At 40.8% G+C, this 24,121-nt stretch overlaps 1 protein-coding gene across 1 annotated transcript in view; it reads left to right on the forward strand.

Annotated features, from left to right (window-relative positions):
* Positions 1–1,500: 1,500 nt before the first annotated feature.
* The window catches only part of col28a1a (collagen, type XXVIII, alpha 1a), a 28,011-nt gene continuing 5,390 nt past the window's right edge, over positions 1,501–24,121 (forward strand). Inside the window, exons 1-28 of the mRNA XM_074687008.1 lie at positions 1,501–1,627; positions 5,434–5,999; positions 7,296–7,313; positions 8,316–8,375; positions 10,572–10,625; positions 10,714–10,758; positions 13,855–13,881; positions 14,079–14,123; positions 14,224–14,268; positions 16,706–16,759; positions 16,850–16,918; positions 17,008–17,076; positions 17,553–17,621; positions 17,734–17,802; positions 17,898–17,966; positions 18,060–18,128; positions 18,412–18,480; positions 18,585–18,656; positions 19,433–19,501; positions 19,720–19,791; positions 20,309–20,377; positions 21,135–21,203; positions 21,541–21,609; positions 21,723–21,791; positions 22,050–22,118; positions 22,218–22,286; positions 23,460–23,528; positions 23,640–23,720. Of these exons, the coding sequence (XP_074543109.1) occupies positions 1,501–1,627; positions 5,434–5,999; positions 7,296–7,313; positions 8,316–8,375; positions 10,572–10,625; positions 10,714–10,758; positions 13,855–13,881; positions 14,079–14,123; positions 14,224–14,268; positions 16,706–16,759; positions 16,850–16,918; positions 17,008–17,076; positions 17,553–17,621; positions 17,734–17,802; positions 17,898–17,966; positions 18,060–18,128; positions 18,412–18,480; positions 18,585–18,656; positions 19,433–19,501; positions 19,720–19,791; positions 20,309–20,377; positions 21,135–21,203; positions 21,541–21,609; positions 21,723–21,791; positions 22,050–22,118; positions 22,218–22,286; positions 23,460–23,528; positions 23,640–23,720 (2,301 nt within the window). The remainder of the gene's footprint in view (positions 1,628–5,433; positions 6,000–7,295; positions 7,314–8,315; positions 8,376–10,571; positions 10,626–10,713; positions 10,759–13,854; positions 13,882–14,078; positions 14,124–14,223; positions 14,269–16,705; positions 16,760–16,849; positions 16,919–17,007; positions 17,077–17,552; positions 17,622–17,733; positions 17,803–17,897; positions 17,967–18,059; positions 18,129–18,411; positions 18,481–18,584; positions 18,657–19,432; positions 19,502–19,719; positions 19,792–20,308; positions 20,378–21,134; positions 21,204–21,540; positions 21,610–21,722; positions 21,792–22,049; positions 22,119–22,217; positions 22,287–23,459; positions 23,529–23,639; positions 23,721–24,121) is intronic.

Raw genomic sequence — 24,121 nt, forward strand, 5'->3', positions numbered from 1 at the left:
GGGAATCTAAGGAAGATGCATGACAATCTGAATGTGTTTGAAGCTACAGCCCTGATATTATTACCACATGCTGGTTCATATCTATCATGCCATATGTATGGTGGCCCTGAAGGTCTACTGCACAAAAAAATGCAAGACTGAAATATTTCGCTAAACACGTAAAAAACTTCAAAACAAAACTAAACAAAGAAAAAAACATCATAAAACTCATGGAAATTTTAACGAAAAAGGAATACTTCTGTGCAAGAAAGTCATTTTACAAAAAAGAAAATAAGTAAAAAGTAAAATGTTTCATTGACTCAAAGATTTTTTCACCAAACACAAAAAATCCACAACATGTCCACTTTTCACAGAAGAAATATCATTTTGCAACCTGAACAAAAACACAACTCACCAAAAAGATTTGTGAAATGTTTTACTGTGCAAAATTTCAATTTTGGATTTTTTAGAGGGTTTTAGGAAATATTTTTACGTTTTGTGATATTTTTTTTTAAATTTATTCATTTATCTGTTTGCATGAAATGAAACTTTTCTCAAATTTTTATGTGTTTACAGAAATGTTTATTTTTCTTTTTTGGTTTCTTTTTTTAATTTGTGTTGTTGACCTTTAGGGCCACCATATAAATGTAAACACACAAAAAAACATCAACATATCTCATAATGGTGTAACTTGGTAACTTGCTCTGATTTTCAAATGTATTTTTAAAACCTACCTTGGTTCATTCAGAGCAGGAAAGTAAGCATCTTTAATGAACCACAGTTACACAAGACATCACTTTGTTACTTTATTTTTGAATAAACTCAAATCTGCAACTTACATGAAAGATTAAAATTTTCTTCAATTTTTTTTTAAATTAAAAAATGATGTTTTTGAATAAAAAAAGAAGTTTAACTTAAAAAGTGTGTGTAAGTAATTGATTGTAAGTCAAACACAGTTATACAAAAAAAGGAATTGAGGAATAACAAAAGAATAAATAAATTATAAACCAATACACCTGATCACATCAACATGAGGTATCAATGAGTTTAATTCAGTGAATCACTCCTGATTTGTGATTTTAAAAAATATTTGAAATGGCCCCAGAGAAAGAGATTTATTGTAAAAAAAATAAATAAATAAAAATAAAAATAAAAAAAGTGTGTTCTTTTTTTTAAAATCATGACCTTAACATAAAAATGTTGTGATATAAGGAAGGAAAAATCAAAAATAGAGCACAGGGTAAGTTGGTGCTTGACAGGGTAGAAGTAACAGTGCTCTAATATCAGACAGCTGCTGTGTGACCTCACCTGTTACAGCGAGCAGATACCTTAGGCCCATAAACCTGTGTACCTGGAGGAAGTCCTCAGTCTGTGAGCAAGGTGTCTCCCTCTAGTGTTCATGTGGTGTTACTGCAGTCTTTTCACCTCAATGATGCTGTAAAATGACTTCAGTTGTGTTTTTTAACATTGACCTATTAGTCTGCTGTGACCTTTATGTGTTTCTCCAGGCTGAGCAGCAGTATGACTTCACAGTGGATCCTACAGGTTTTCATCCTCCTTCTGACCCTGTCCTGTCCAATCAGGTGTCAGAAAAGGAGGAGGAAGGGCCAGAGAGATGATAACCAGGTCATCGTTCACCAGGCTAAGAGTAAGCACCGTGATATCCCTGCATCCCTGTCACTGGGTTTAATAATCCTGCTATTTTTCGACCTGAAGGAGTGAAACGAATAATCAACCAACAGACATATAGGGTAATTACAGGTCAGTTTCTGGTTGGTTGGTTTCACAGGTGACAATAATAACACCAACAAACCAACAGTCTACATTCACACACATTACATTTTCTGCATCTGCTGTCATAGATCAGACTGCTCCTGATTCTGACACAACATCTCACTGCTGCCTGATCAACAACATTTCCAAAACTACCTGTAATCTTTCCAAAATACAGAAAATAAGCTGGGTTAAAATATGGAGCATGATTACTCTGGGAGGACCATTTGCATCTCTTTTATCCATTTTAGTCTAGCAATACCAATTTAGCAATGGAACCAGAACAATTATTTATTTTTGTCTGATAAGGGAAATTAAATGAAGAGTTGCTATGTTCTGTTGGGAGAAAAAACAAGTGGGATTGAAATCTACAGTGGCCAATAAAGGCAGGTGATGAGTAATGGCCTGAACGTCCCTGATTCAGAGAAACATGCTTGAATGGTGAGAGTTCAAGAGCACACACAGAAAAATGCACTGTAAATTTAAAACTGTAAACACACGGCTAATACACAAATAAACACAGAAGAAGAAAACAGCTGCAAAAGTCAAACTTAAAAAAACCAAAGTGCCTTAAGTCTGTAGAGGGGCAAAGTAACACAGCTCCATTATTGAAAGGACAGAGAACGAGACCAGAACAGATTGTTCTGTTTTCATCATCGACTTAAGATAGAAACGAAGATATTTAACTCCTGAACTCGACTTCAGCTTTTGTGTTTTTTTGGCCTTGCGTCACTGAGTAATAAAACAGACATGAGTTAATACTTGTCTCTCTATGACCTTTAGAAGCAAACAAGAACGTCAGGAACAATACTGACAGCTATTTCCATACTGCTATTATTAACGCCTGAATAAGCTGCCACGGGGTAAGTATCATAAGATTTACAGCACGCTGGAAAGACAGTTTGTTTTTTACACTGCACTGATTGTAGGTTTGATGAGATTCTCATAGGAAAAGAAATTCTGGCTCTTGAAGAGCGGTTCACATCATCTGGCTCAGCTCACTTATGACTGATTGATATAAGTGTACTTAACTTCAATTATAACTGTAATAATAAGGAATTCTGACATTCCCATAATAACACTATTAATCAATATTAATGGTAAATCATCTGTCACTGGTCGTCTGTGCACTGCCAGTGCTCTCCCTTTGCATCTCAAGGGCCACGCTTTGACTCACTGTGCTGTCAGTGTGTGGTGGGACTGTGGGAACAAATAACAACAGGGGGATGAAAAAAAACTAAAGCTCATTTCCAAATGACACACTTCTGCACTTACAGTCTCTATTTTGACTACAGAAGTGCGTTTATACTGAGTGCTGAAAAACGCAGTGCAAAATTAGGGCTGCAACTAGAAATTATTTTAGTAATCGATTACACTGATGATTACATTTATGATTAATCTACCGGAAAAAAAGGATGAGAATGTCATAGTCAAATTCGTAAAACCAAACATGGGCTGTAACTTTAGTTGATGACTATTGTTTGCTTCAAGATATAAATAAAAATGTATATGAACATAGTTTAAGCTGACCAGATGCTACATTCATAAAGTTTAACAAATGACATGAATGTGTCACTTAAAGAATCAACAGATTGGGCAAAATAACGGAAAATATATTGTTTTGTCATCAGATTAAGAACTTAGTGGGTCAAAAAGGCAAATAAATAAAAATGTGTCCTCAACATTTTCACCTGCAGGTCAAACAGTTCACCCCCTCTGCCCTACCACTATCTGTAGCAGCTAACGCTAATGCTAATGTTGGTTTAATGGTTTTCAAACGGGGTGACGATTTAATAAAAAGACTAAACGAGTCCTAAAAGACAAACCATACATTTCACAACTAATGAAAGGAGTGTATGTGGGATTTTGTAGCTCCTCACTTGAGCTCCTGGCTCGACATCAATGAATCCAACATGTGTGCGCTTTAAGTGCTGGATCACTGCAGTCGTACTGCTGTGCCATACGAGGTCATTTTTTTGTCAATTAACACCCTGTGTGCTTTTGCTCAGCTTAAAATACTCCCAAACTTGAACGGCTTCTCCAGCTCTGCCATTATTCGCGCGTTTACTTCTTTCACTCACCTGCCGGATTGCCATCTCCTCGGCCACGCTGATCTGTTTACATGTGAAGCATAGAGTCCCACAGCCCTGGTAATCTACACTCCAGTCAGTAGGTGGCAGTAATGCTCCTTCAAGTCGCCAACCGCTAAATAATCCAAAATAAAGGGAAGAAGACAAATAAACTGATGAGAAACAAATACAGTAATGACGCAGCACAGTGCATTGATTAAAAAAAAAATGTTGACGCTTTTACTAATCAATTTTAAACTATTTTTATCACCATTCGTCGTTGCAGCCCTACTCAAACTGGTCAAAAAGTTAAGTGTTGAACGCTGGAAACTTGTCGCTAGGGGTTGGACGATATGCTATTCTCACGATTTGATTCTTTTACGATTTTTAGGGTGGCGACTCAATTTTAAATGAGGTTCTTTGATATTTATGATTTTTGTGATTTTTAGTTTGCTACTTTAAAAAAAGTTAAATGATGATGATAATGTCTATAGACTATATCAGGAGCCATATTTACCCATAAAACACATATGACACGAACCAGAGAGAAACATTTCACCCTCTGTTAGAGAAAAGTGGAAACTTTTCTCCAATCCAGTTTATTAACAAAGACTGAAATGAAGAATTTGAATTTGAAAAAGTATCCGGATTTAATATTGTCAAACAAAAAAATCCCAATTTATCGTAGTTAAATTTTTTCTCCCACACCTACTTTTCACCCTCAACAGTCGCCAACTTGGCTAAATATAGAAAGGGGTTTAATTGCAGACAGCACTACCCTGAAAGATTTTATGCTCTGTTTTATTATGTACACCATGTACATGGTGTACTCCAAGTGTACTAGAGGAAGTACATGCTTGGGGACACAGCCCATGTCACAACAGGAGCCGGCTCATATTGTTAGTTTACAAAAAAACAGCTCATTCAGCCGAGTTGTTCGTGTGAGACACAATACCAGGCTCCCTTTTCTGTTTCAGTGGCAAAAAAGTCAGCATAAGATTTGTGAGAATACTCGCCTTTCTTCAGTGAAAGACAAAATCAGCATAAAACGAAGACAAACCACTCTATCCACAAGGAGGTGCCAAAATCAACATGAACCAAGAATCGTTCAGTTAGGTTGAAGAGGGGGTATTATGTCCTTATTTCCCCCCTTTCTTATGTCAGCCTCTGTCTAAAACGTTCTGCCTAGCTCATGTCTCTTTAAGGTTCCCAACTCCAAAAACCACCTTCCTTCTGATTGGTCAGGCTTCTGAAAGCTTATTGAGAGCAGGGTAATGGACAAACCTTAGTGTTTGAGGCCCCCCTTATGTGCCATAAACCAGTAAGAAGATGACCTCATCATTTAAGCCAGTCTGGTAGATTTCTCATGAAGATCTCGTGAATATCTCATGCTATTTTTTTTTAGAATAGAGACTTTTGATCAGTTTACAGACAGATTTAGGGATTACTACAACATGTGGATATGGAGAGGTTTTAAAATCTATAGGCTATGTTTAGGGTAAACATTCAGTATGATGACTTTATGTCTGTGTTTTGAATATGTGGAAGCAGAATCTCATGGAACCATAGAGGCTTTATCCTGTTCTGTAATCCTGTTCTGTCCTCCCCTCAGCGCTGATCTGCCCGGTGGAGATCATGTTTATCGTGGACAGCTCAGAAAAAGCCACGTCTCTGGTGTTTGAGCAGCAGAAAGATTTTGTTTTGCGCTTCAGCACAAAGATGATGCAACTGCACTCTGCGGGCTGGCGTCTGCGTCTGCGACTGGCCGCTCTGCAGTACAGCAGCACCGTGTCTGTCGAGCACAACTTCAGAGACTGGCAGGACCTGGACGTCTTCCACAGCCGGGTCGCCTCCATGACATTCATCGGCCACGGCACCTACACTGCCTATGCTATTTCCAACGCCACGCAGGTGTTCAGCCGAGAGACCTCCTCCAGCAGTCTGAGAGTGGCGCTGCTCATGACGGATGGGAAGGATCACCCACGCAGCCCCAGCGCCGTCACAGCTGCTGCTGAAGCCAAACAGCACAACATCAGGGTGTTCACCATCGGGCTGACAGGCCTGCCCAGAGATGGACCCATGGGTGCTAAGCTACGATCTATAGCCAGCGCCCCCCCACAGCAGCATGTCTTTAGCCTCACTGACAGCCAGCTGGACAACAGACTCTTCAATGAACTGGTGAGTGAAAATTTGTATTCTCTGTAATGTCCAGCAGAGGGCGATGAAGAAATGTAGCTATGCATGCCCATCTTCTTCTGCAAATTTATTTATTCTAGCTCCAAAGCAGCGGTGCACATAAGCTACGTTATACCGTGGCTTGATGCGGATTAGTCTGTGGTGAGTGTCAATTAGATCGGTCGTCCAATCACCAACTGCTGATTTTTTTGAAGGTCCCGCCTCTGAAAGCAAATCCAAAGAGCTGCTACCCAGATGGACTAGTATGGACTAACATTTCCATGGCGAATATATGAAACTGAGCTTGCAATCTTAACATCCTCAAGATGGCAGATGTGTACCAATAGTAAAATTAGCCACTCAGACAGAAGAAGATTTTTGAACCAGGCTGTAAATAGGTTAATTTCTGCTTTATGAACAGCTTTTTTTGGCTTGGTGTGTATGTGACTTCCTGTACTTCCAGAGCCAGTCTCAAGTGGACACCGGAGAAACAGCAGATTTTAGCACTTCCGCATTGTCTCATATTCTTAGAATGGAGGTTGCCGCTTGGTCTTGATACATGGAACCACGTGGAAGTGCAAGAATCTTCAGTTGCTCCAGTGCCCACTTGAGGCTGGCTGATGAAGTCAAAGAGTTCCAGGTTAAAATGTCCATTTTAACAGAAGAATTAACCAGGTTAACTGATGGTATTTGAACTTAAAATCTAGTTAGAGGTGAATACCCCTGTGTGTTTTGGCTGTGAGAAATGAATCAGAATCAGAATACTTGATTGATCCCCCAAGGGGAAATTTCATTTCAGTAACATCCCTTCCAAGACATATAAGAAAACAAACTTAGACATGGGAAAAACAAACAGTAATGGGATTAACCTGGGAGCCGCCAGCTGCTCAGCGCCCCTTTGCAATAGATATGAAATAACAATATTGGGAGAAGAGAGGGAAAAAAATAGGTAAATTTAAGACTATTCCCAACGGAGGTTGTAGTTTGAGATCAAGAAAAAAACACCTCAGCATATAAGCACATCATAACAACAAACAAAAACTCAAAGACTTGCACAAATGTCACTGCTTAGCCACGGAGGGGCGTGCTCGCAGCCTTACACAAGCACGTAAGTGCTAGGAATTGCAGTTTGTCAAATGTCCACTTGAGGCTTGTTGAGTCAAAAAAAAAAACAAATAAAGGCCCATTTATGCTCAATGTTACTGTGTTACACAATGTAACTCCATTTGCATGGAGCCTTCTGTTTGTGCTCTGTGTTCATTTCGTCCATATTTCTGCACATTTCCATAAAGCTTATAGATACAGGCTAACAGAGCAGCACCACTGGAAACCATGGGGGCAGTGTTGCTGTTACTACCTGATACTTAACTTTAGCGAGACACAAAGAAGAATGACAATGGCACAATGTATTTAACGGCCTCACCGACCACCGCCTTGGATAATGCTGCCTCCATTTCTGTCTTTTTTGCTAGAGGTACAATACCTCATCCACAGTCGCCATGTTTGTGTATGAGTTTGCTATTGTCATAAACTTTTGGGTGTTAGAACATATTTGTCTAATCAGAGGCACAGCTCACCTGACTGACAGACTCTGTAAGTGATAGTGAGGAGGCTCAAAGCCCGCCTCCTTTCCAGTTGGGTTAAGGATATGCATCAAAACTCTGTATCAGAAGCAGATGGGCGATGTCATAGATACTGCGTCCAATTATTATTCAGTCTATGGTTAGCTGTCACCCACTGTTGCACAGACTACTCTTAGAAGCTTATATTTTCTAGCTCTGTCCTCAGGAAACCCCTCAGAGAAGGTCAAAAGTCTAAAAGAATTCTACCAAGCCTGGTTACTTTTTCAGGCCACACAAGCAAACATACAGAGTATAAGAAGTATAAGTATTAGGTATAAGGTGTAGAAGACAGATGTGGGAATAAATGGCAGCTGTCTGAATGAATACAGTTCCCATTTAATGGAAATGAAAAGTATCTTAGAATAAAAATGATCTTGTTAAGGATGACTTAAAATACCCATGAGCTGCCTTTCTGACTCTTGTTTTTTCCCTTTCCTTTCAGAATATCGTTGTGAAATCTGGGGTAAGTTCCAAGCCATAGAAACTTAATCCGTGATTATTTATTTTGATGGTTTTAGTCTTAATTTGACTGTATTTCTTGGAGGCACTAAGAAAAAAAAGAATAAAAGTGTAATGTCTGTCATGTAAGTCGCTGTAAAAAATGGCAAAGATTAAGAATTCTCTTTGTGTCTAAAACCTATGGCTCAATATTTGTTCATTTTTTATTTCTTATTTTTTGTCTGCGTCTGGATTTCAGTGTCCACAGCCCAAGACGTGTCTGTGTGATAAGGGGGAGAGGGGTTACCCTGGATCACCGGTGAGTTTATCATTGTTTTAGCGTCAAAAATTGATGAACCCAGATTGTCCACCTAAAAGTCTGTGGTTTCTCAGAGAGATTATGCTTAGTTCTGAGTTTAGAAACTACAGTTTTACAGTCTCAAGGTTGAAGTCAACCTAATAGCTTATAAAATGACATATAAGTCAAAACATGATATATGTTACATCACACAACATTAGGGCTGTATGCTGTGATCAACAGTCTATGGCCTGAAGATCACATTCATTTAGAATGGTTCTTGTCTCTTTTGATCAGAGATTTCTCTAGATTCTCTGAATTCTCTTAAAATCAGTGATGCTATGTATGGCAGATGATTATTGATGTGGTGTACCTCAGGGTTCTATCTTAGCCCCACATTAATTTTCTGTTTATATGCTCCTACTTGGCAAAATCATTCACTGTCTTAGCATATCATTTCACTATTATACAGATGACACACAGATGTACCTACCCCAGAGACCTGTTGACCAAGGAAGCCTAGCTGCTGTTTTAACTTTCTTAAAGATATTATAAGTTGGATCGCCCAAATCTTCTTACAGCCCAGTGACTTCAAATCAGAAATTATGCTCTTCAACCACCGCAACCTTCACACACTGCTTAGGTTAGAAGCTTCCTCTGTTCACTTTCATCAAACATAACATCAAATGCGACACTGTGAAAAGGGAATCTTCAATCCGTTGAAGTGATGTAATTTTTAAATGTGATGTAATCAATCCAACTCAATATTTTTAAGTTAAGGTTTCCAATGTATTTTTGTGGATCATATCAACTTGAAATTCTGCGTCGCTACAACTAATAAAAAGAAGTAGCCAAGGAGTTGTTTTTGACTCAAACTCAACTGTCCATCAACACATAAAGAAGACTGCTCAGTCCTGTTTCATTCCCCTAAGACTCATCTCCATGATCAAATCCTTTAGGTCACAAACTGACCTGTAAAAAAGTAATTCATGCACTCTTCTTCTCCAGCTTGACCACTGTAACTGTCTCGTCACTGGTATCCCCCGTAAATCACTCTCCCACCTCCAACTCATCCAAAAGTCAGAAGCTCGGCTTCTCACTGGTTTTAACAGATGGCATCACATGGCTCCTTGCTTCGCTCCTCTGGCTCCCTGTGCATTTAAGAATTGGTTTTACGATTTCGTTAATCATTTTTAAAGCAAGCACCAAGCTGGTCAGACTTTTTCCACCAGAGCTCCTCAGCTTTGGACCGACCTCTGGAGGAGATAAGGCTGGCAGAGTCAGTGACAACTTTTAAATATCTTTTTAAAATTCACTTTAAAAGTATTTATTACCCCTTTACTATTTTAGTTATATTTTAGTGTAATGAATTTGATTTTAATCTTTCAATCTGTTGTTATTGTCCTCCGTAGTTGTTTTATTAATTCATGCTTGGTTAATCATTATTTCGGATGGAGGGTGATCTGTAGACTCTGTGCTGTTTTGTGGACTGGCAACGTTAAAGATCAACCACTCAGTGTGACATGGCTGAAAAAGCTCATGAGTGGACCCTCAGTTTGTTTTGTCATTGACATGTCTGTTTATTAGGATAAAATACTGCCACTGTTAATCTAAAGTGAGCGTGAATATGAGGTCTAACTTTCATTGAAGATCCTGCTGGAAGTTATTCAAGTGTTGGATGAGCTGGCTTCCTGGCCCAGTGCCCTGCAGATCTTTGGGTGTCCTGACATATTTGTGTCCCAGCTTATGCTCAGAGAGCCTGGTAAGCCCCACACAGCAGTCTGTTATCCCTGCGCAGCTGGGGAGCCTCAGCACCCAGGCCAGTGGCCTCAGACAGCAGGTGCATCTGGACTGCATCCAAAACAACTACGGGGGGAAAGATGTGAAAGAGCAGGAAATGTTTCCCACAATGCAAGTGTAGCAGGTGATGAGAGTGGCAGCTGAAAGCGCTGTTTTCACTGCTGCTGCTGCAGAGCAGAGGCGCTCAGAGAGAAGCAAAGGTCAAGGACGGAAGATTAAACCTGAACAAACACAGAGGCTGCTGTGATCTGAGAACCTGCTGCACTGAGGAGGGGGTTTATGTTGGGCCAGGGTCACAGACAGGTCACACTGTGAATGACCTACCTCACCTATGACTATAAACACACTCAATCCAAACTGAAAGGGGCCCAAATATTCTCATTCTGAACACACAGTCTCTCCTCTACTTTCATGCAGGGGAAACCAGGCGAGCCGGGCTCTGATGGACCTCCAGGTCCGAAGGGATCCCGCGTAAGTCTCCATTGTCTCAGTAATCCAGGTAACAGAAAGATTCCATGACATGTTGATGTGATGTTTTTTCTGCACTCGGTCACTGCAGGGGGAAGCTGGAATCAATGGTCGACCTGGGATGGAGGGCCTGGAGGTAAGCTTGACTCATATAGGTTACAGGTTTTAACACCGCTTTTTAAATGCACGTAAAAGTTGGTCCTGGGCAGGTTTTCAAGAAGGTGACCAACAAACGCCGCAAAATAAGATGTTCTGTTGAATTTTCCAGAGATGCTCACTGAGCTTTATGATGGTCTGTTTGAGGAAAGCAGAAATACCTTTGGCTGGAAACCACACACACTCACACAGGACAAGATTAAAAAAGATAAAGAAAAAAAAAATATTGCAGTCACTGCTTTGCCCAAAGGGGGTGCCAAAAAGTATACAGAATGAAATGTGGAGTAGCTCTAGTTCAAGAAACTGTGAGGAGTTAATTCACCGAAAAGAGCCAAGCTGATATTCATTAGTCAACCTGTGGTATCTCTGTTTTGCTGGTAAGGTTTGGTAAGAGGTAAGTTATCGAGCAGGAGGTTTTTTTTTGTTTCCTTTGGATTATTAATTATTGATTTCTTTTGAGACAGAGTTCTGTCCTCATAGATAGTAGTGGAACAGGATTTGCAAAAAGACATATGCTTCTGTTGAGGTATTGTTTTAGACGGTCAAACTCTGCAACCAGGGCTTTGCTAGCTTGCAGAGCCACTGTTATGGAAAAGTAGGGATGGGTACCTTTCACATTTGAAATGATACAGTACCAATGCTCGGTACCTGTCAGTTGGTACTGGTACTCAACAGTACCAATTTTCAGTACTCTCTTGTGTTTATGTGGTAAAAAATATACATTTGTTTATAAATAAAACTTTTTTTTTTTTTTTTTTTTAAATGAAACATATTTGTTCTTCAATATATATCCTTGCAATTCTGTGTTCATGTCCAGCATGGAAAATCGCCTACTGTTTCACTCCCTCAAAATCACAAGGATGCAATTAGGTACCTAAACATGGTACCTTTTGATTTTACATGAATTGGTACCCGTTTTGACAGAATTCGGTCAGTACCCATAAAAGTACCTTATTCGGTACCCAGACGTATGGAGACGAATCAATTGCAATGGTACCTTGTCTTACAAGTGTCCTTACAAAGAAGTAAGATGCCAGCCATCTTTGAAACAATTTTTTTGCTTTGAGTTAAGAGCTAAAACTCAGGTCAAGAGCCAGCTTCAGATAACCCCACAGCTGACCTGGCAAACGCCACGCTGAACACAGCAACATCCGCCAGGCATCCCATATATCACTCATTCACTTGAAGTGGTTAGCTTGCAATGAAAGCATCAGTGTTGGGCTTACTTAGAATTATTTTGCAAAACTCTCAGACTTTATAGAAAAGAAACACCCAGAAAAAGTTGCAAATGGGAGTGCGACAGCTAATGACACTTGCCTAACTCATTTTGAAACATTCTAAAAGGGAAGATGAAACAGAACTCACTGGACCATTATTTTTTTAAAAACACCTTCAGGTCAAAGTGAGGATGGCGTAGCCAAAAGGGCAAAAAGCAGTAAATAAGATTCAGTTATTCTGTTCAGCACCCTAAAGCCGTCTGATCTCAAAGGTAAATGCTAAACATTATACATAACAAAAACAGTTTGACATAGCACATTCTATCAGAATGTGTTTACTTTATACAATATCCTTTATTTGTAATGACTTTTTTCTTATTCAATAAAGCATTTAACAAAATAAATAAATATACAAATAAATAAATTTAAAAAATGCAAGGGTCCAAATGGGTTAGTGGCAATGAGAAAAAATATTTTTTTATATGAGAAATTTGAGTTATGAGCCCTGTCACTAAAAGTTACATTTGTAAGTCAAAGCAGGCTTTATATGCAAGCAGTAAGTTATTTTTTGCAGTGTGGCTTTGTCATGGGAGCTCCTAGCACTACCATATGCTCATGTGGAACACCATAGCATGACACAGGACTGTGATGGGTAACATTAAACTACGTCTGCTCACTTTTTGTAAGCTGACTAACTGTAATAAATCAGAGTTTGCAAAGCTTAGTCCTTGATGCATTATTGTTAAAAATTTGACAGGGCTAGAAATCTGCACATTATGCACCCGACCTAGAAAAATATGCGTTTAAAAAAATATCTATATTTATGAATGTACTTCCACCACTAAGTGGCAAGAGCTGCAACTTTTCCATGGGTGGTGATGATGCTCATGGGAAATGCAGTGTTCACCTTGAGAAAAACACAACAGAATTCATCCACAGGCGTCCACATGCTGCAGACATCACTGTCGAATTTTAGTAGTGTGCTGCACTGGTTTTTGGTTTTGGGAAGCAGAAGTAGCGATGACCAAGCAGACGGCAAAACTGCTTCTGTAGCATCCACTTATGATTCTGAAAAATAACTAGTAAGCGGTTCATATGGGCTTCAACAATTGTCACAGCGGTAACTGTGAGATGTTATCACCTCTACAACTACTTCACGTTAAACTTCAATGTTGTAGTATTGGAATTGCAGTGGTAACTCATTCCAGTAGGTGTCAGTATTGCACTTAAATCTCAGTGCTATAATCAGATTACAAAGATGAAGAATAACATTAGCGCCATGCATTGTGGAAAACAGTATATGAGGTAGAGTGTGGCTGTTTTCTAAACTGCCTACTATGCTAGCAGTGCCTGCTGATTTTGCTGAAATTCAGCATGTAGTAGTCAGTATGTAAAACCTTCAAAATATGCAGCATGCCCAAAACTCCCAGATGTCTTAATGATCAGGAAAATTGATCGGAAAATGGACCAGTCTACCTGGCATACCATTTCCCACAATGCATAGCATGAGTGCTGTTTTCTATGCAGGTGACAGGTTTTGGTGAATTACTGCCATCTACGGGTATGATTCGGCATTATAACTACAATACAACAACACTAACATTAAACCGTCCATTATGTAGAGATGGAGTGATGCATATAGTATATATAACAATGGCAAACCCTTGTTCGCAGAGCCAGAAACACACATCTAGTGCTGTCACAGTAGCTCTCGTCTTACGTTCAGCTTATCACCAAATATCAAGAAATTTAAAGTCTGTTTCTTTAAAACTGTGGTTGTTGATGGTCAATTGTCTGATAACTGTTTGAAAATCTTAAAGAAAAATCCTCTTTGTCATTTTGTGTGTTTTTGTGTGTAGGGTCCTGCAGGCAGCAAAGGAGAAAAGGTAAATAACATTTTATAATTCTTAACGCTGAAATAAATTCTGCCAAATAAGAGTATAAATATAGAAAAGGAAGCGTACTTTTATTTATTTGATGCAGTAATATGTTAACATTTAATTTTTTATTGTTTAACAGCTGATATTAATGGCAAATGTTTTAGCTTCACATATTTTTTATGTTTACTGAATTTACTCCACAGGGTGAACAGGGTGAATGTGGAGCTCCTGGTAAAAAGGGAGAACAAGTAGGTATCAAATTTGATTTATCTGTTTATTTCCCATAATGCATTACTGCTTAGGTGCTGCATGTAGATTCAGTTGTAAAATGTTGGTGTTTGTCTTCAGGGTGCAGGAGGACCTCCTGGCTCCAGGGGCACCAGAGGAGAGCAGGTATGGTCTTTTACTCTGATATACACTTTGTATGTGTTTGTGTGACTGCATTTATGAAAAATCATATAAAACATACCATGCTGCATTTGCAAAAGTTGACAAACCATGCAGAGAGCCCAACAAAAAAAGCCTTAAGGTGGGTCTTAGTGGGTCCTGAGGGGCTTGCTGCAGCTGTTATAGCCTGTGTAACCGCTGCACACTGAGGGAATCTACCAAAACAATGACAAACGTTTCAGCACAGACCACAAAAAGTATGAAAGAAAAAGATTCAGGTTCAAAACAATTGGGGGAAAATCACTGAGAGTGGGTTGTTGTCGCCAATATCATGAAGAATTGTGCATCACGTGCCTCTTCATCTGCTCTGTGTGAAGGTCTGATTCATAAACAGATTGCTTTAATATCAAACAGCAAAAACACAGTTCTGCAGCTATGTGCAATCTTCTCCAGTTTTACATCCCACTGTGACTGAGATGAGCTGCTGCATCTCCACTCTGAGCTGCGCACAGCTGCACTGTGTGCTCTCATCCTGACAGGGTTTAAGTTTATCCAGATGTATGACGAGCTGGATGCCGGGAGAAAGTCTTTATGTGGTTGATTCATGACAGCAGTGACATAAATGCCTTAGGTTATAGATCCAGCTTTAAATTTAGTGTTTGATATCTGAATGGGTGTGTATGTATGTGTGTGTGTGTGTGTGTGTGTGTGTGTGTGTGTGGTCATGTTGCAGGACTCCACATCAGCGCTGTGAAAGCGTCATGGCTGTAGTTAGAGCCACACACTCTGGGTCCGTCTCCCGCTCTGCACTTGTGGAATGTGAGCTGTGGATTAGGTCTTATCCCCCTCCTAATGTAGCCTTTTAAAGCGGGGGAACCCAAGCTTGTAATGTTTGGTTGTAGTTTTAGAGCAGACGTTGTCCCAGAGGATTAGGATTTGGGCACATGTTATACATTCCCTCTCTTCTTAAACGCTTGCTGCCCCTTCAGCTGTGCCAATCGCCATAAATGTCCTCCTGAGTCGTCCCTGTTCCCATGAAACCTATATGCACATGGTTCCTAGAGCCATAACACTCACCAGACATCTCAGTGTTAGCATCATATATCTTTATTTTACCAAAGTAAGCCCTGTCATACATGTATCCCAGTTTAAAGGACCAGTTCATGTTTTTTAAAGCTTTAACAGATTCTACACACACCGCTCAAGTCCAGTAAGGGAATCACTTGTCACTATAAGATAATAATCTCTGGCACACAGACGGGCAGCGTGTCATTGTTGTGTGCTCTCCTTCTTGCAGGCATAAACCTTCATTTTTGGCTCTCACAGTCTGTCTAAAAAAAAAAAAAATTCTGCACTAGATGAATAACCTGCTCTGTCTGACTCCTCCAGAGAGGAAGCTGTAAAACTACAACCACAACACAACCAGAGTCCAGTTCAGACATTCCTTTGTCATGATTTTTGTGTCATCATGCATTAAATGTTTCCTCTCTGGATGGCAGGACGGTGGTTCAGGTCCCCTTTTAGTCCAGCAGAGGGCAGTAACAGCTCATCTGCAAGTGTCTGACACTGTGATCCTGTCATGTTCAGCCAGTCAAACACTCTGTCATGCATAAGGAAGAGTGATTATAAAATAATGTACCCCAAGAAGATAAAAAAAAGTGCCCATGTTTTTGGTGTGAAAGGAATTATGGGAAATGTAGGCACAAGACTTTTGGAGAAAAAAAATAAATAAAGTAATCTGTTTTGCAGCATACAATTTAAGTATTATCTCCTGTAGGAATTTAAGTTTCATTGATTTTAATTTTCTATGTGTTTAATTTTCTCCTATCAGCATCTCTTGAATCATCTGTTCCACAAAGTTTGACTATTTTCACCACACATGTAATCACTAACATGAGAATCTTACTCCAACTCCAATTATTGACTGGATATCATAAATTTTTCAAGGCTTGAAACCAGGAACATGTGAATGGAGGTAAGGGTTCAATGATTTTGATTTTTTGAGAAGCTTTTGCTCTGGTGGACAGCTGTGGCTTTGCAGTAGAGTTGGACGGCTCTCAGTTGGAAAGTTGATCCCAGGTCATGCAGTCCATGTGCTGAAGTATCCTTTGGCTGGATTATGTTGAGAATGGGCTCCTGAGAGAGGTTTTCAAATCCCTGCAAAAGTCTGTCAGGTGTTGGAGCCTACTACTGGCCTGTGACCCTGCAGTTGTCTGTTCTGTTTGTTGTCTGCTTGGGGAAGTGCTCCCTGCTGTCTATGAAGGAAAAAACACTTCTATAACTCTGTGGCTTCATCAGGTTTTGATCAGTCATTGGTTTTATTTTCCAGACAGACAAACATTTGTTGAACACATCATTCGTCTCTACATGACACTGAGTCATTCTTTTTTTTGATCTTATCCCAGATTTAGATTTATTAACTTTGAGTTTCTCTTTGTCTCAGGGGGTTAAAGGAGGACCAGGAGACCAGGGACCAGAGGGACCACCTGGATCTAAAGTGAGATACACATAAATAAATCAATAAACCAAGAGATTAAATCTGAGAATGATGGGTACATCTAAAAGTCTTTTGTCTTGCCTCCTGAAGGGTGATCGAGGACTCAGGGGGGCACCTGGACCTCCAGGTGATAATGGGGTTGGGTTCCCTGGTCCAAAGGTAAATCTTTGTGGGGGCGTTATGGTGAAGTCCAGCAAGTATCCTGTGGTTATTTTATGTATCTCTCATGCAAAAACGTCATTTTTCAGGGTGATAAGGGAAACCATGGAAGACCAGGACCTCCAGGTCCAATGGGTAGAGGAGAGCCAGGTTCACCAGTGAGTTCACAAAATCCAACTAATCTGAGTTTAAACTCCTGTTGACAGTCACCCTAACCAACTCTCTACTGCATGTAACTGAAAAAGATGGGTTGATCCATGATAAATGGATCAGGATGGACTAATGAATAGATGGATCTCTTGATAGATGAAAAATATATGAATGAAAAAATGACGTATAAATGGAAATAAATAATGAAATGAAGATGGATACATAAAAAAATAAAGATGATGAAAAAGTTGGCTGGATTGATGGATGAAAAAAGGTTTGAATGATGGAAAGGTTGGATTGGTGGATGGATGAATCTATTAAGCTTATTATGTCACACGGTACCCTCAGGTACACAAATCGTGTGGACTAAACAGTTTAATATTCACCCTGATTTTCATCTTCAGTATCTCCAGCAAACAAAGAACTCTAAACTCAGAATCTTCTTTGACATAATTGACTAAACTTACTGCACTGATGTCTTTAGGGTCCAGCTGGGCCACAAGGGATGCAAGGATCTCCAGGGTTTCCAGGTGAAGGTCTTCCAGGACACAAGGTAAGCACCAAGACAGCGCCATCTTTTTGATAAAGTGGTTGCATGATTTGGGCGTTAAGATGCTGAAGCGATGTTTAGTTTCCCTCATACCTTCAGTATTTGTTTCCAACAGGGTGATCGAGGATATGAGGGTCCTAAAGGAAGCCGTGGACCTCCAGGACTTGGGTTTAAAGGTGAAAAGGTAAAGTTTATTGTCAAACATGGATGGGATTTCATTGGGAACCTGTGATGCTGTAAAGGATGACCTGTCTGAGCTCTGACCTGTCTGACTCTCAGGGGAACACAGGAGCCCCCGGGCTGCCTGGTCTGGTGGGGTTTCCAGGAGCAGGAATTCAAGGAGAAAAGGCAAGTAGGGAAACAAAACTGTGAAAGAAATCATCTTTTTTGCTTGTTTAGTCCTTTGATGTAATGAAAACAATATGACTGTGTCACTCTCAGGGGGACCTAGGGCCAGCTGGGCCTCCTGGTCCCAGGGGACCTCCTGGACTGGGTATAGTTGGACCAAAGGTTGGTAGATTATCAGAGAAAGGATGACTCAAATTTTTATTCATAAGGCATCAGAGATTGAAAAAAGGTAAAGGATTAAGTAAAAATAAAAGAGTAAGTAAAGTATTTAACCAGTTAACTGGTAATTGACCAGAGATTTGAAAAGAACTAGAAAAAAACTAAGTCAGTGTAGTTGAAGTGAACAGAGATGAACATCTGTTTAAGAACGATTAAGCCCAGATAAAAACAAAAATATGACACTTACCAGACTCCAACTAGAGCCAAAGGTGTCTCTGTTTCACAGGGGGATCAGGGTTTCCCTGGGGAGCCTGGATCTCAGGGACACAGAGGAGTTGGCGAGCCAGGACCAAAGGTACAACTTTAAGTCAAATGTGTTGAATATAAACTCAGTTATGTAAGGAGAAAGTAGACCTAATGTCCTTTCTTTGTTTTTTTAATGTTGTTGTTTTTTCACAGGGGGAGCCAGGGCCTGGTGGGGCCTCTGGGATCCCTGGCATTCCTGGAGAAGATGGAGCTGTGGGGCCAAAGGTGAGTCACGGACAAGGTCTTAATACTGATTTTACTGAACACTTAAGTAAGTTTCAAAAGTATTATTTCATTTCACACAAACACAATTGTTTCTAAGTCCAATTATTATTGTGAGGGAGTTCTTACCAGTGTCTTGATGTAGAAATCAGTGACATTGGTCATGGTGGTGACTCAGACAAATCTTTATCCTCTGTGTCAATCAGCCTGCATGCTAAGGCCACACATCCAGCTGATGATGTTAAAAGTTTTGCTTATGCAGTTGCGGAAGCACCTCTGTCGCTAACTTTCCAGAGTGACCCGCCTGTGGCGAGGGGAAGAGACCAGCCCTATTGATCACAGATATCTGACCTAACTTTTTCAGACTGCATCAGGATGTACCTTCCTGATTTCAGTTTGATTAGTAGGACCAGGGTCTGTGTGCATGCCCTGCCATTAGTGATGAAACAGAAAATTTGCCTAGTGGTGAAAAAAAAAAAAAAAACAGTCGGCAGTATGCATTAGCCAGGTTAGCGCCCCAACAGAGCATTAAATTAGTTATTTGTTAGAATTTGTTGGACAGTGATTTTCCAGGAAGCTCCAACGGACATTTGACATCCTGCATCTGCCTCCCTTTCATGTTGCTGTTGGTTAATCAGCCAAATGGGGTGTTCCACAACGATACGATTAGACAAATGGTCCAGTTTGTGAAATAAACACACCCAAGTTGTCCTTTATCATTTCAGTCCAGCAGAAGTAAGCTTAAGTGCCACAACCTCACAGGAAATGCTTGTTTGCAGGGAGAGATGGGGTTGCCAGGTGAGCGAGGTCTCGAAGGAGCCCCAGGGAAAGGTATCGCAGGAGAAAAGGTAATCTCATCTGTGGTTCCTCTATTTCTGTACCTGTGTTTATATACCAACTACATTGCTAATTCAAACATACTTACACTAAGTCAACATTTATTTATAGCTGTATTTACCTTCAATTTGAAGATGCTTAATCAAACATGCTGTAACAGGCTGCTGAAATCTCCAAGGTTCTAAGCTGTGTGATGTGATGTAATTTCCCTCGTTAATGTTTTGCTCAGGGGGACAGAGGTGACCGTGGACCCAGGGGACTGTCGGGGTCTCCGGGCCCAGCTGGACCTGCTGGAGCTAAGGTGTGTTCAGTGCTGGTTTGTACTGGAGTCTGGAGGTAAAATGCTAAGGCCGTCAGAGTCCCACACTGGTTTAAAATCATTATGGAGAAATATTATTTCTTAGTCCAGAAAGTTAAGGTCAGGTACTCTAAACCTGAGCACCAGTGCTGAAAAAGTTGCTAATGAGTCCAACTTGAGTCACTATTATCACTATTAAGGTTTTCCTTAGGAGGCCTGCTCTCGTTTGGTTAGCAGCTAGCAAACAGAATGTTATAAAGAGTCCCTGTAGCTTTAGCATCCCTCTTACATTTCCATTCTGGACAGATTTCTGTCAAAGTTTGAGCTTCTCCACATCTTTTCTCAACAGTTCTTTTTTGTATTGATCATTTTCACTACTCCTGCTTCGCTGTAATACCTTTGAAAGCAAAGTAAGGGCTCACGGCAAGTCAAGAAAAACAGCTGAACGTTTGGCAGCAGCACAGAAGTACTAATGTGTTGACGGCTTTGTGTCTGACGTGTTGTTTACTCTTCTGTTTAGGGAGAACCTGGCAGCACAGGAATGTCAGGTCCACCTGGACCTGCTGGGCGTGGCTTGCCGGGACCTAAGGTAATGATGACACATTAACTGCTTTTTCACCAAGCATTCCGGTTCGGATCATTACGGTTTGGCACAGTTTGATACGGTTAAGCTTGGCACCCCTACAAAAGGGTTCCAAAAAGTGGGACGGCGCGTCTCAGTTATTTGGGGATCTGTCCCAAAATAAGTCAGTGGAAATGCCACAAAATGCGCACTGTACTGGGACGAACTGGATCAAACCGGTCTGCTTGTTGGAAACATGGCTTTAGAAGGACAGATTAAACCTACCAGGTTTTTTTATATATGTAAAATACCATTGAAATGACTGGAGGAGTGCATCATTCTGTCACTGCCTGTTCTGCTACATGCTGCAGATGCATGTTTTGTGTCTTCATAATAAAGCTGAAATACCACTACTGACCACCATGCAACAATCTTAGTATCAATCCTATGTGAGGAAACTGACTGGGATTTTTACTTTCCTGTTTGTCACCACATTGTTGTGATGTTATGTTCATTAATGTCACCTGCAGGTCACTAGAAAGTGTAGGAAAAAGATACCCAGGCTGTTTGTGAAACATACACAGCAGAAACGGCTTGTTGCTAAACATAAAAAAAAGTTTGAACCTGTTTCAACTGTAACTTCTATATTGGTGTGACTTGTTTCCAGATTTTATTCTGCATTTAGGTGATTAAACCAGTGAAAAACAGGCTATTTCCCTCATAGACATGTGGTTGTTGGCGCAAAAATTTGAAACAATAAGCTTATTGTTCAACTCAACAACAGGGAGATCCTGGGCCTATCGGACCAGCTGGACCTGTTGGGGAGCCCGGAGTTGGAACCATGGGGCCAAAGGTAACACCAATAAAGAATTTTATCTGCCAAATATCACTTACCCTGATTCTGGTTTGAAGAGCACTATGCAGCAGAGCCATGCCATCTAAATGCTCACTTTGCAAGTCTTTACATTACTGCTACACCAGACAAACAGCAAACTGATGCACTGTGCGGCACTGTGCATCCTTTAAAACATTTCCTCTCAAACTTTGTGTGCGTGTGGATTCTTGAGATCACATTCCAACATACCTGTGGTATTTTCTCCTGCGGATCAGGATCTCTATTGTACTTTTTGGAGAGCTAGAATTTCCTCAAAGCACTTTTTCAGTTTGTTTTTTGACTTTTCACCCCTTAGGGAAACAAAGGGAACCTTGGACCTGTGGGGCCACCAGGAATGAAAGGAGATAGCCTGCAAGGGCCACAGGTGAGAGGAAAGAGTCATTTAACAATAATCAGGTCTAAATGATTGTTCTTGTATAAACTGAGAAAGAAAAAAGTACCGTTAATACTTTCTTTAACACTGTCTGGCTTTTTTAGGGGCTACCTGGCTTACCAGGGGTGCAAGGAGAGATGGGGGCTGAAGGAAAAGGAATACCAGGACAGAAAGTGAGTCACAAGTTTGAGTCTGTCCTTGCATCCCAAAGCAAAACATCTTAAAAGACAGTGATACAGATGCTTGGAGGACATAGCATCAGAGAATATAGGAAGTATGAGGATGCGACAATACAGATTTGTAGTTTGTAACTGAAGGAAATCATGTGGACTGAGTTTTGGATGCAAGGCTACAAAACAAGTGAGATACATACAATAGCAGACTGTTAGAGCACATTTCTAGTCAGGGTTTCTGTTGTCCTTGTTTTTCAGGGTGACAGAGGCTTACCTGGGGTGCCAGGTCCATCAGGTCCTCCTGGGATTGGACTTTATGGACCAAAGGTCAGTTTGTTTGGCCACATTATGGAGGAATATGAAATCTTACCGTATGTCATATTGAAAACTGACCTACAACTTGACCACCATGTGTTACACTTCCAGGGATCTATGGGGCAGCCTGGTCCACCAGGCCTTACTGGAAATCCAGGAGAGGGTATCCAAGGGCCAAAGGTAAGCATCCAACTAGCTTTTCTTTCTTCATCTCAACCCAGACTCAGCAATGTATCTGCTGTCTGATGATGACAAGGCCACCACTGTTGCTGTGGAGATGACCTCAATGAGTTTTAATCCAGTTCACAGGTGTATGGTAGGGATGCACATATCCAGCTTTTCTGGTCCCAATACCGATACTTGGGCTTTGGGTATCGGTCGATAATGATACCAGTTTGGAACCAGAGTTAAATAGAAAGATGCATGCCCCACTGAGGAATTTGACGGGTTATGTTGACTAAAAAAAAATAAAAATAAAGTGCTTCAAAGTGTAGCATTTTAAATCAAGTAGTCAAGAGCACTGGTAAAAAAAGGCATAGAGCTGGTTGCCTGGTTCGGCACCATGGACCGGCCCTTTTCCCACCGATACGGATCCAACTTTGAGAGGCACAAATCCACTGAAACCTGATACGAGGATCATTATCGGTGCATCCCTAGTGCATGGGGTGGGACAGGGGGGCTGGCAGGAGGTAGGGCTGAGCATCTGTCTGCATACCATCTAGGAGACCAAGGCCAAGCTGAAAGAGAGATGAAGATTGTTTGGGTGAGTCCAACTCTATAGTTCCCTGTCTGCCTTTAAGTCCCACTGGTCATCTCTGTGGTGTGCCAAATGACCTAATTTGGTGGCCCATTACAGCAGAGCTAAGCTGACAACTACTCCAAGTTGTTGTCCACCTTGCAAAGAAGTCCAGGAATCACATCCTGCCTTGGATTAAGTTTGCTTACTTGAGTCTGAGTGTTGACAGCCCTGCACAATCCCTGGATGACGGGCAGCTTGTCGATTGCCAAAAGTGCTGCCTTGCGTCTCCTGAAATTTGCGATAAATCAGGAAACTGCCAAATCCCAACAGCAGAAAGCCAGTTATCATGAACCCAAATATGTAGACATCTTCAACATCCTCAACGGAACGGATCAACAGTTGTATACCCGGCTTCAACCGTTCCATCCGGGAAGACGGGCTCCTCTTTGCCCAGTTTCCGCAATGAGAAAATTTGAACAATTGCTAGAGAGACCAGTCGTACAAATCCATGATTTTAAGCGTCTGTCTTTGTTGAGAGCAGGAAGAGTTTCAGAATATGTTCATATGCAGATGATTCCTAACTCTCTGTTAATAATTTATCAATCTTTACTCAGGGAGAGCCTGGATTTCAGGGACCATTGGGCCCTCGAGGACCACCAGGGGATGGTATTCCAGGGGAAAAGGTAAAAACAGCTCCTGCACGTTTGATTGTGTCACTAACTGTTGGATTAATGAACAAGAGTCTAAATACCAACAGTACAAATTCTCTTTGATAAAAACACTTTGAAACGCAGGGGGACAGAGGCATTCCCGGAGACCGGGGAAAGAAAGGAGACAAGGGGGACTATGGAGAACCTGGATCTACAGGACAGATGGTAACATTACATTTCAACCCTCTGGAAGTACCAACTAGTCCGTCAAGTCACTCTCTCATTTCTGTGCATGTTCATTTGGTTATCATTTGGCAACTCATAGATCAGCCCTGAGATTTACGTAATGTCTGCTTACGTAGGAAATAGTCTCTCTTCATTCATGTTTGGCTGTAAAACCTTAAACCTGTTGACTCCTGGTCTGGCTGCACTCAATGTGTCAGTTTGTTCTTGTAGTAGTGAAGCTCAATACAATCCGGTTTTGGCACATGTTGTTTTATTTTGAAAGTCGCTGGGTGGTTTTTAGATAGTTTCTGTGCATGTCTTCCTGTCCTGCGCAATCTGCTTTCGTGAAGTGATGTGTCACAGTGCCAGCATCCAGCAAAATTTGAAGGCTTGCATATCTG

The sequence above is a fragment of the Halichoeres trimaculatus genome, unplaced genomic scaffold (genome assembly GCF_033239565.1).
Source record: "Halichoeres trimaculatus isolate MK-OKI-2021-1 unplaced genomic scaffold, fHalTri1.1 fHalTri1_scaffold_14, whole genome shotgun sequence".
In the NCBI taxonomy this organism is placed as follows: domain Eukaryota; kingdom Metazoa; phylum Chordata; class Actinopteri; order Labriformes; family Labridae; genus Halichoeres; species Halichoeres trimaculatus.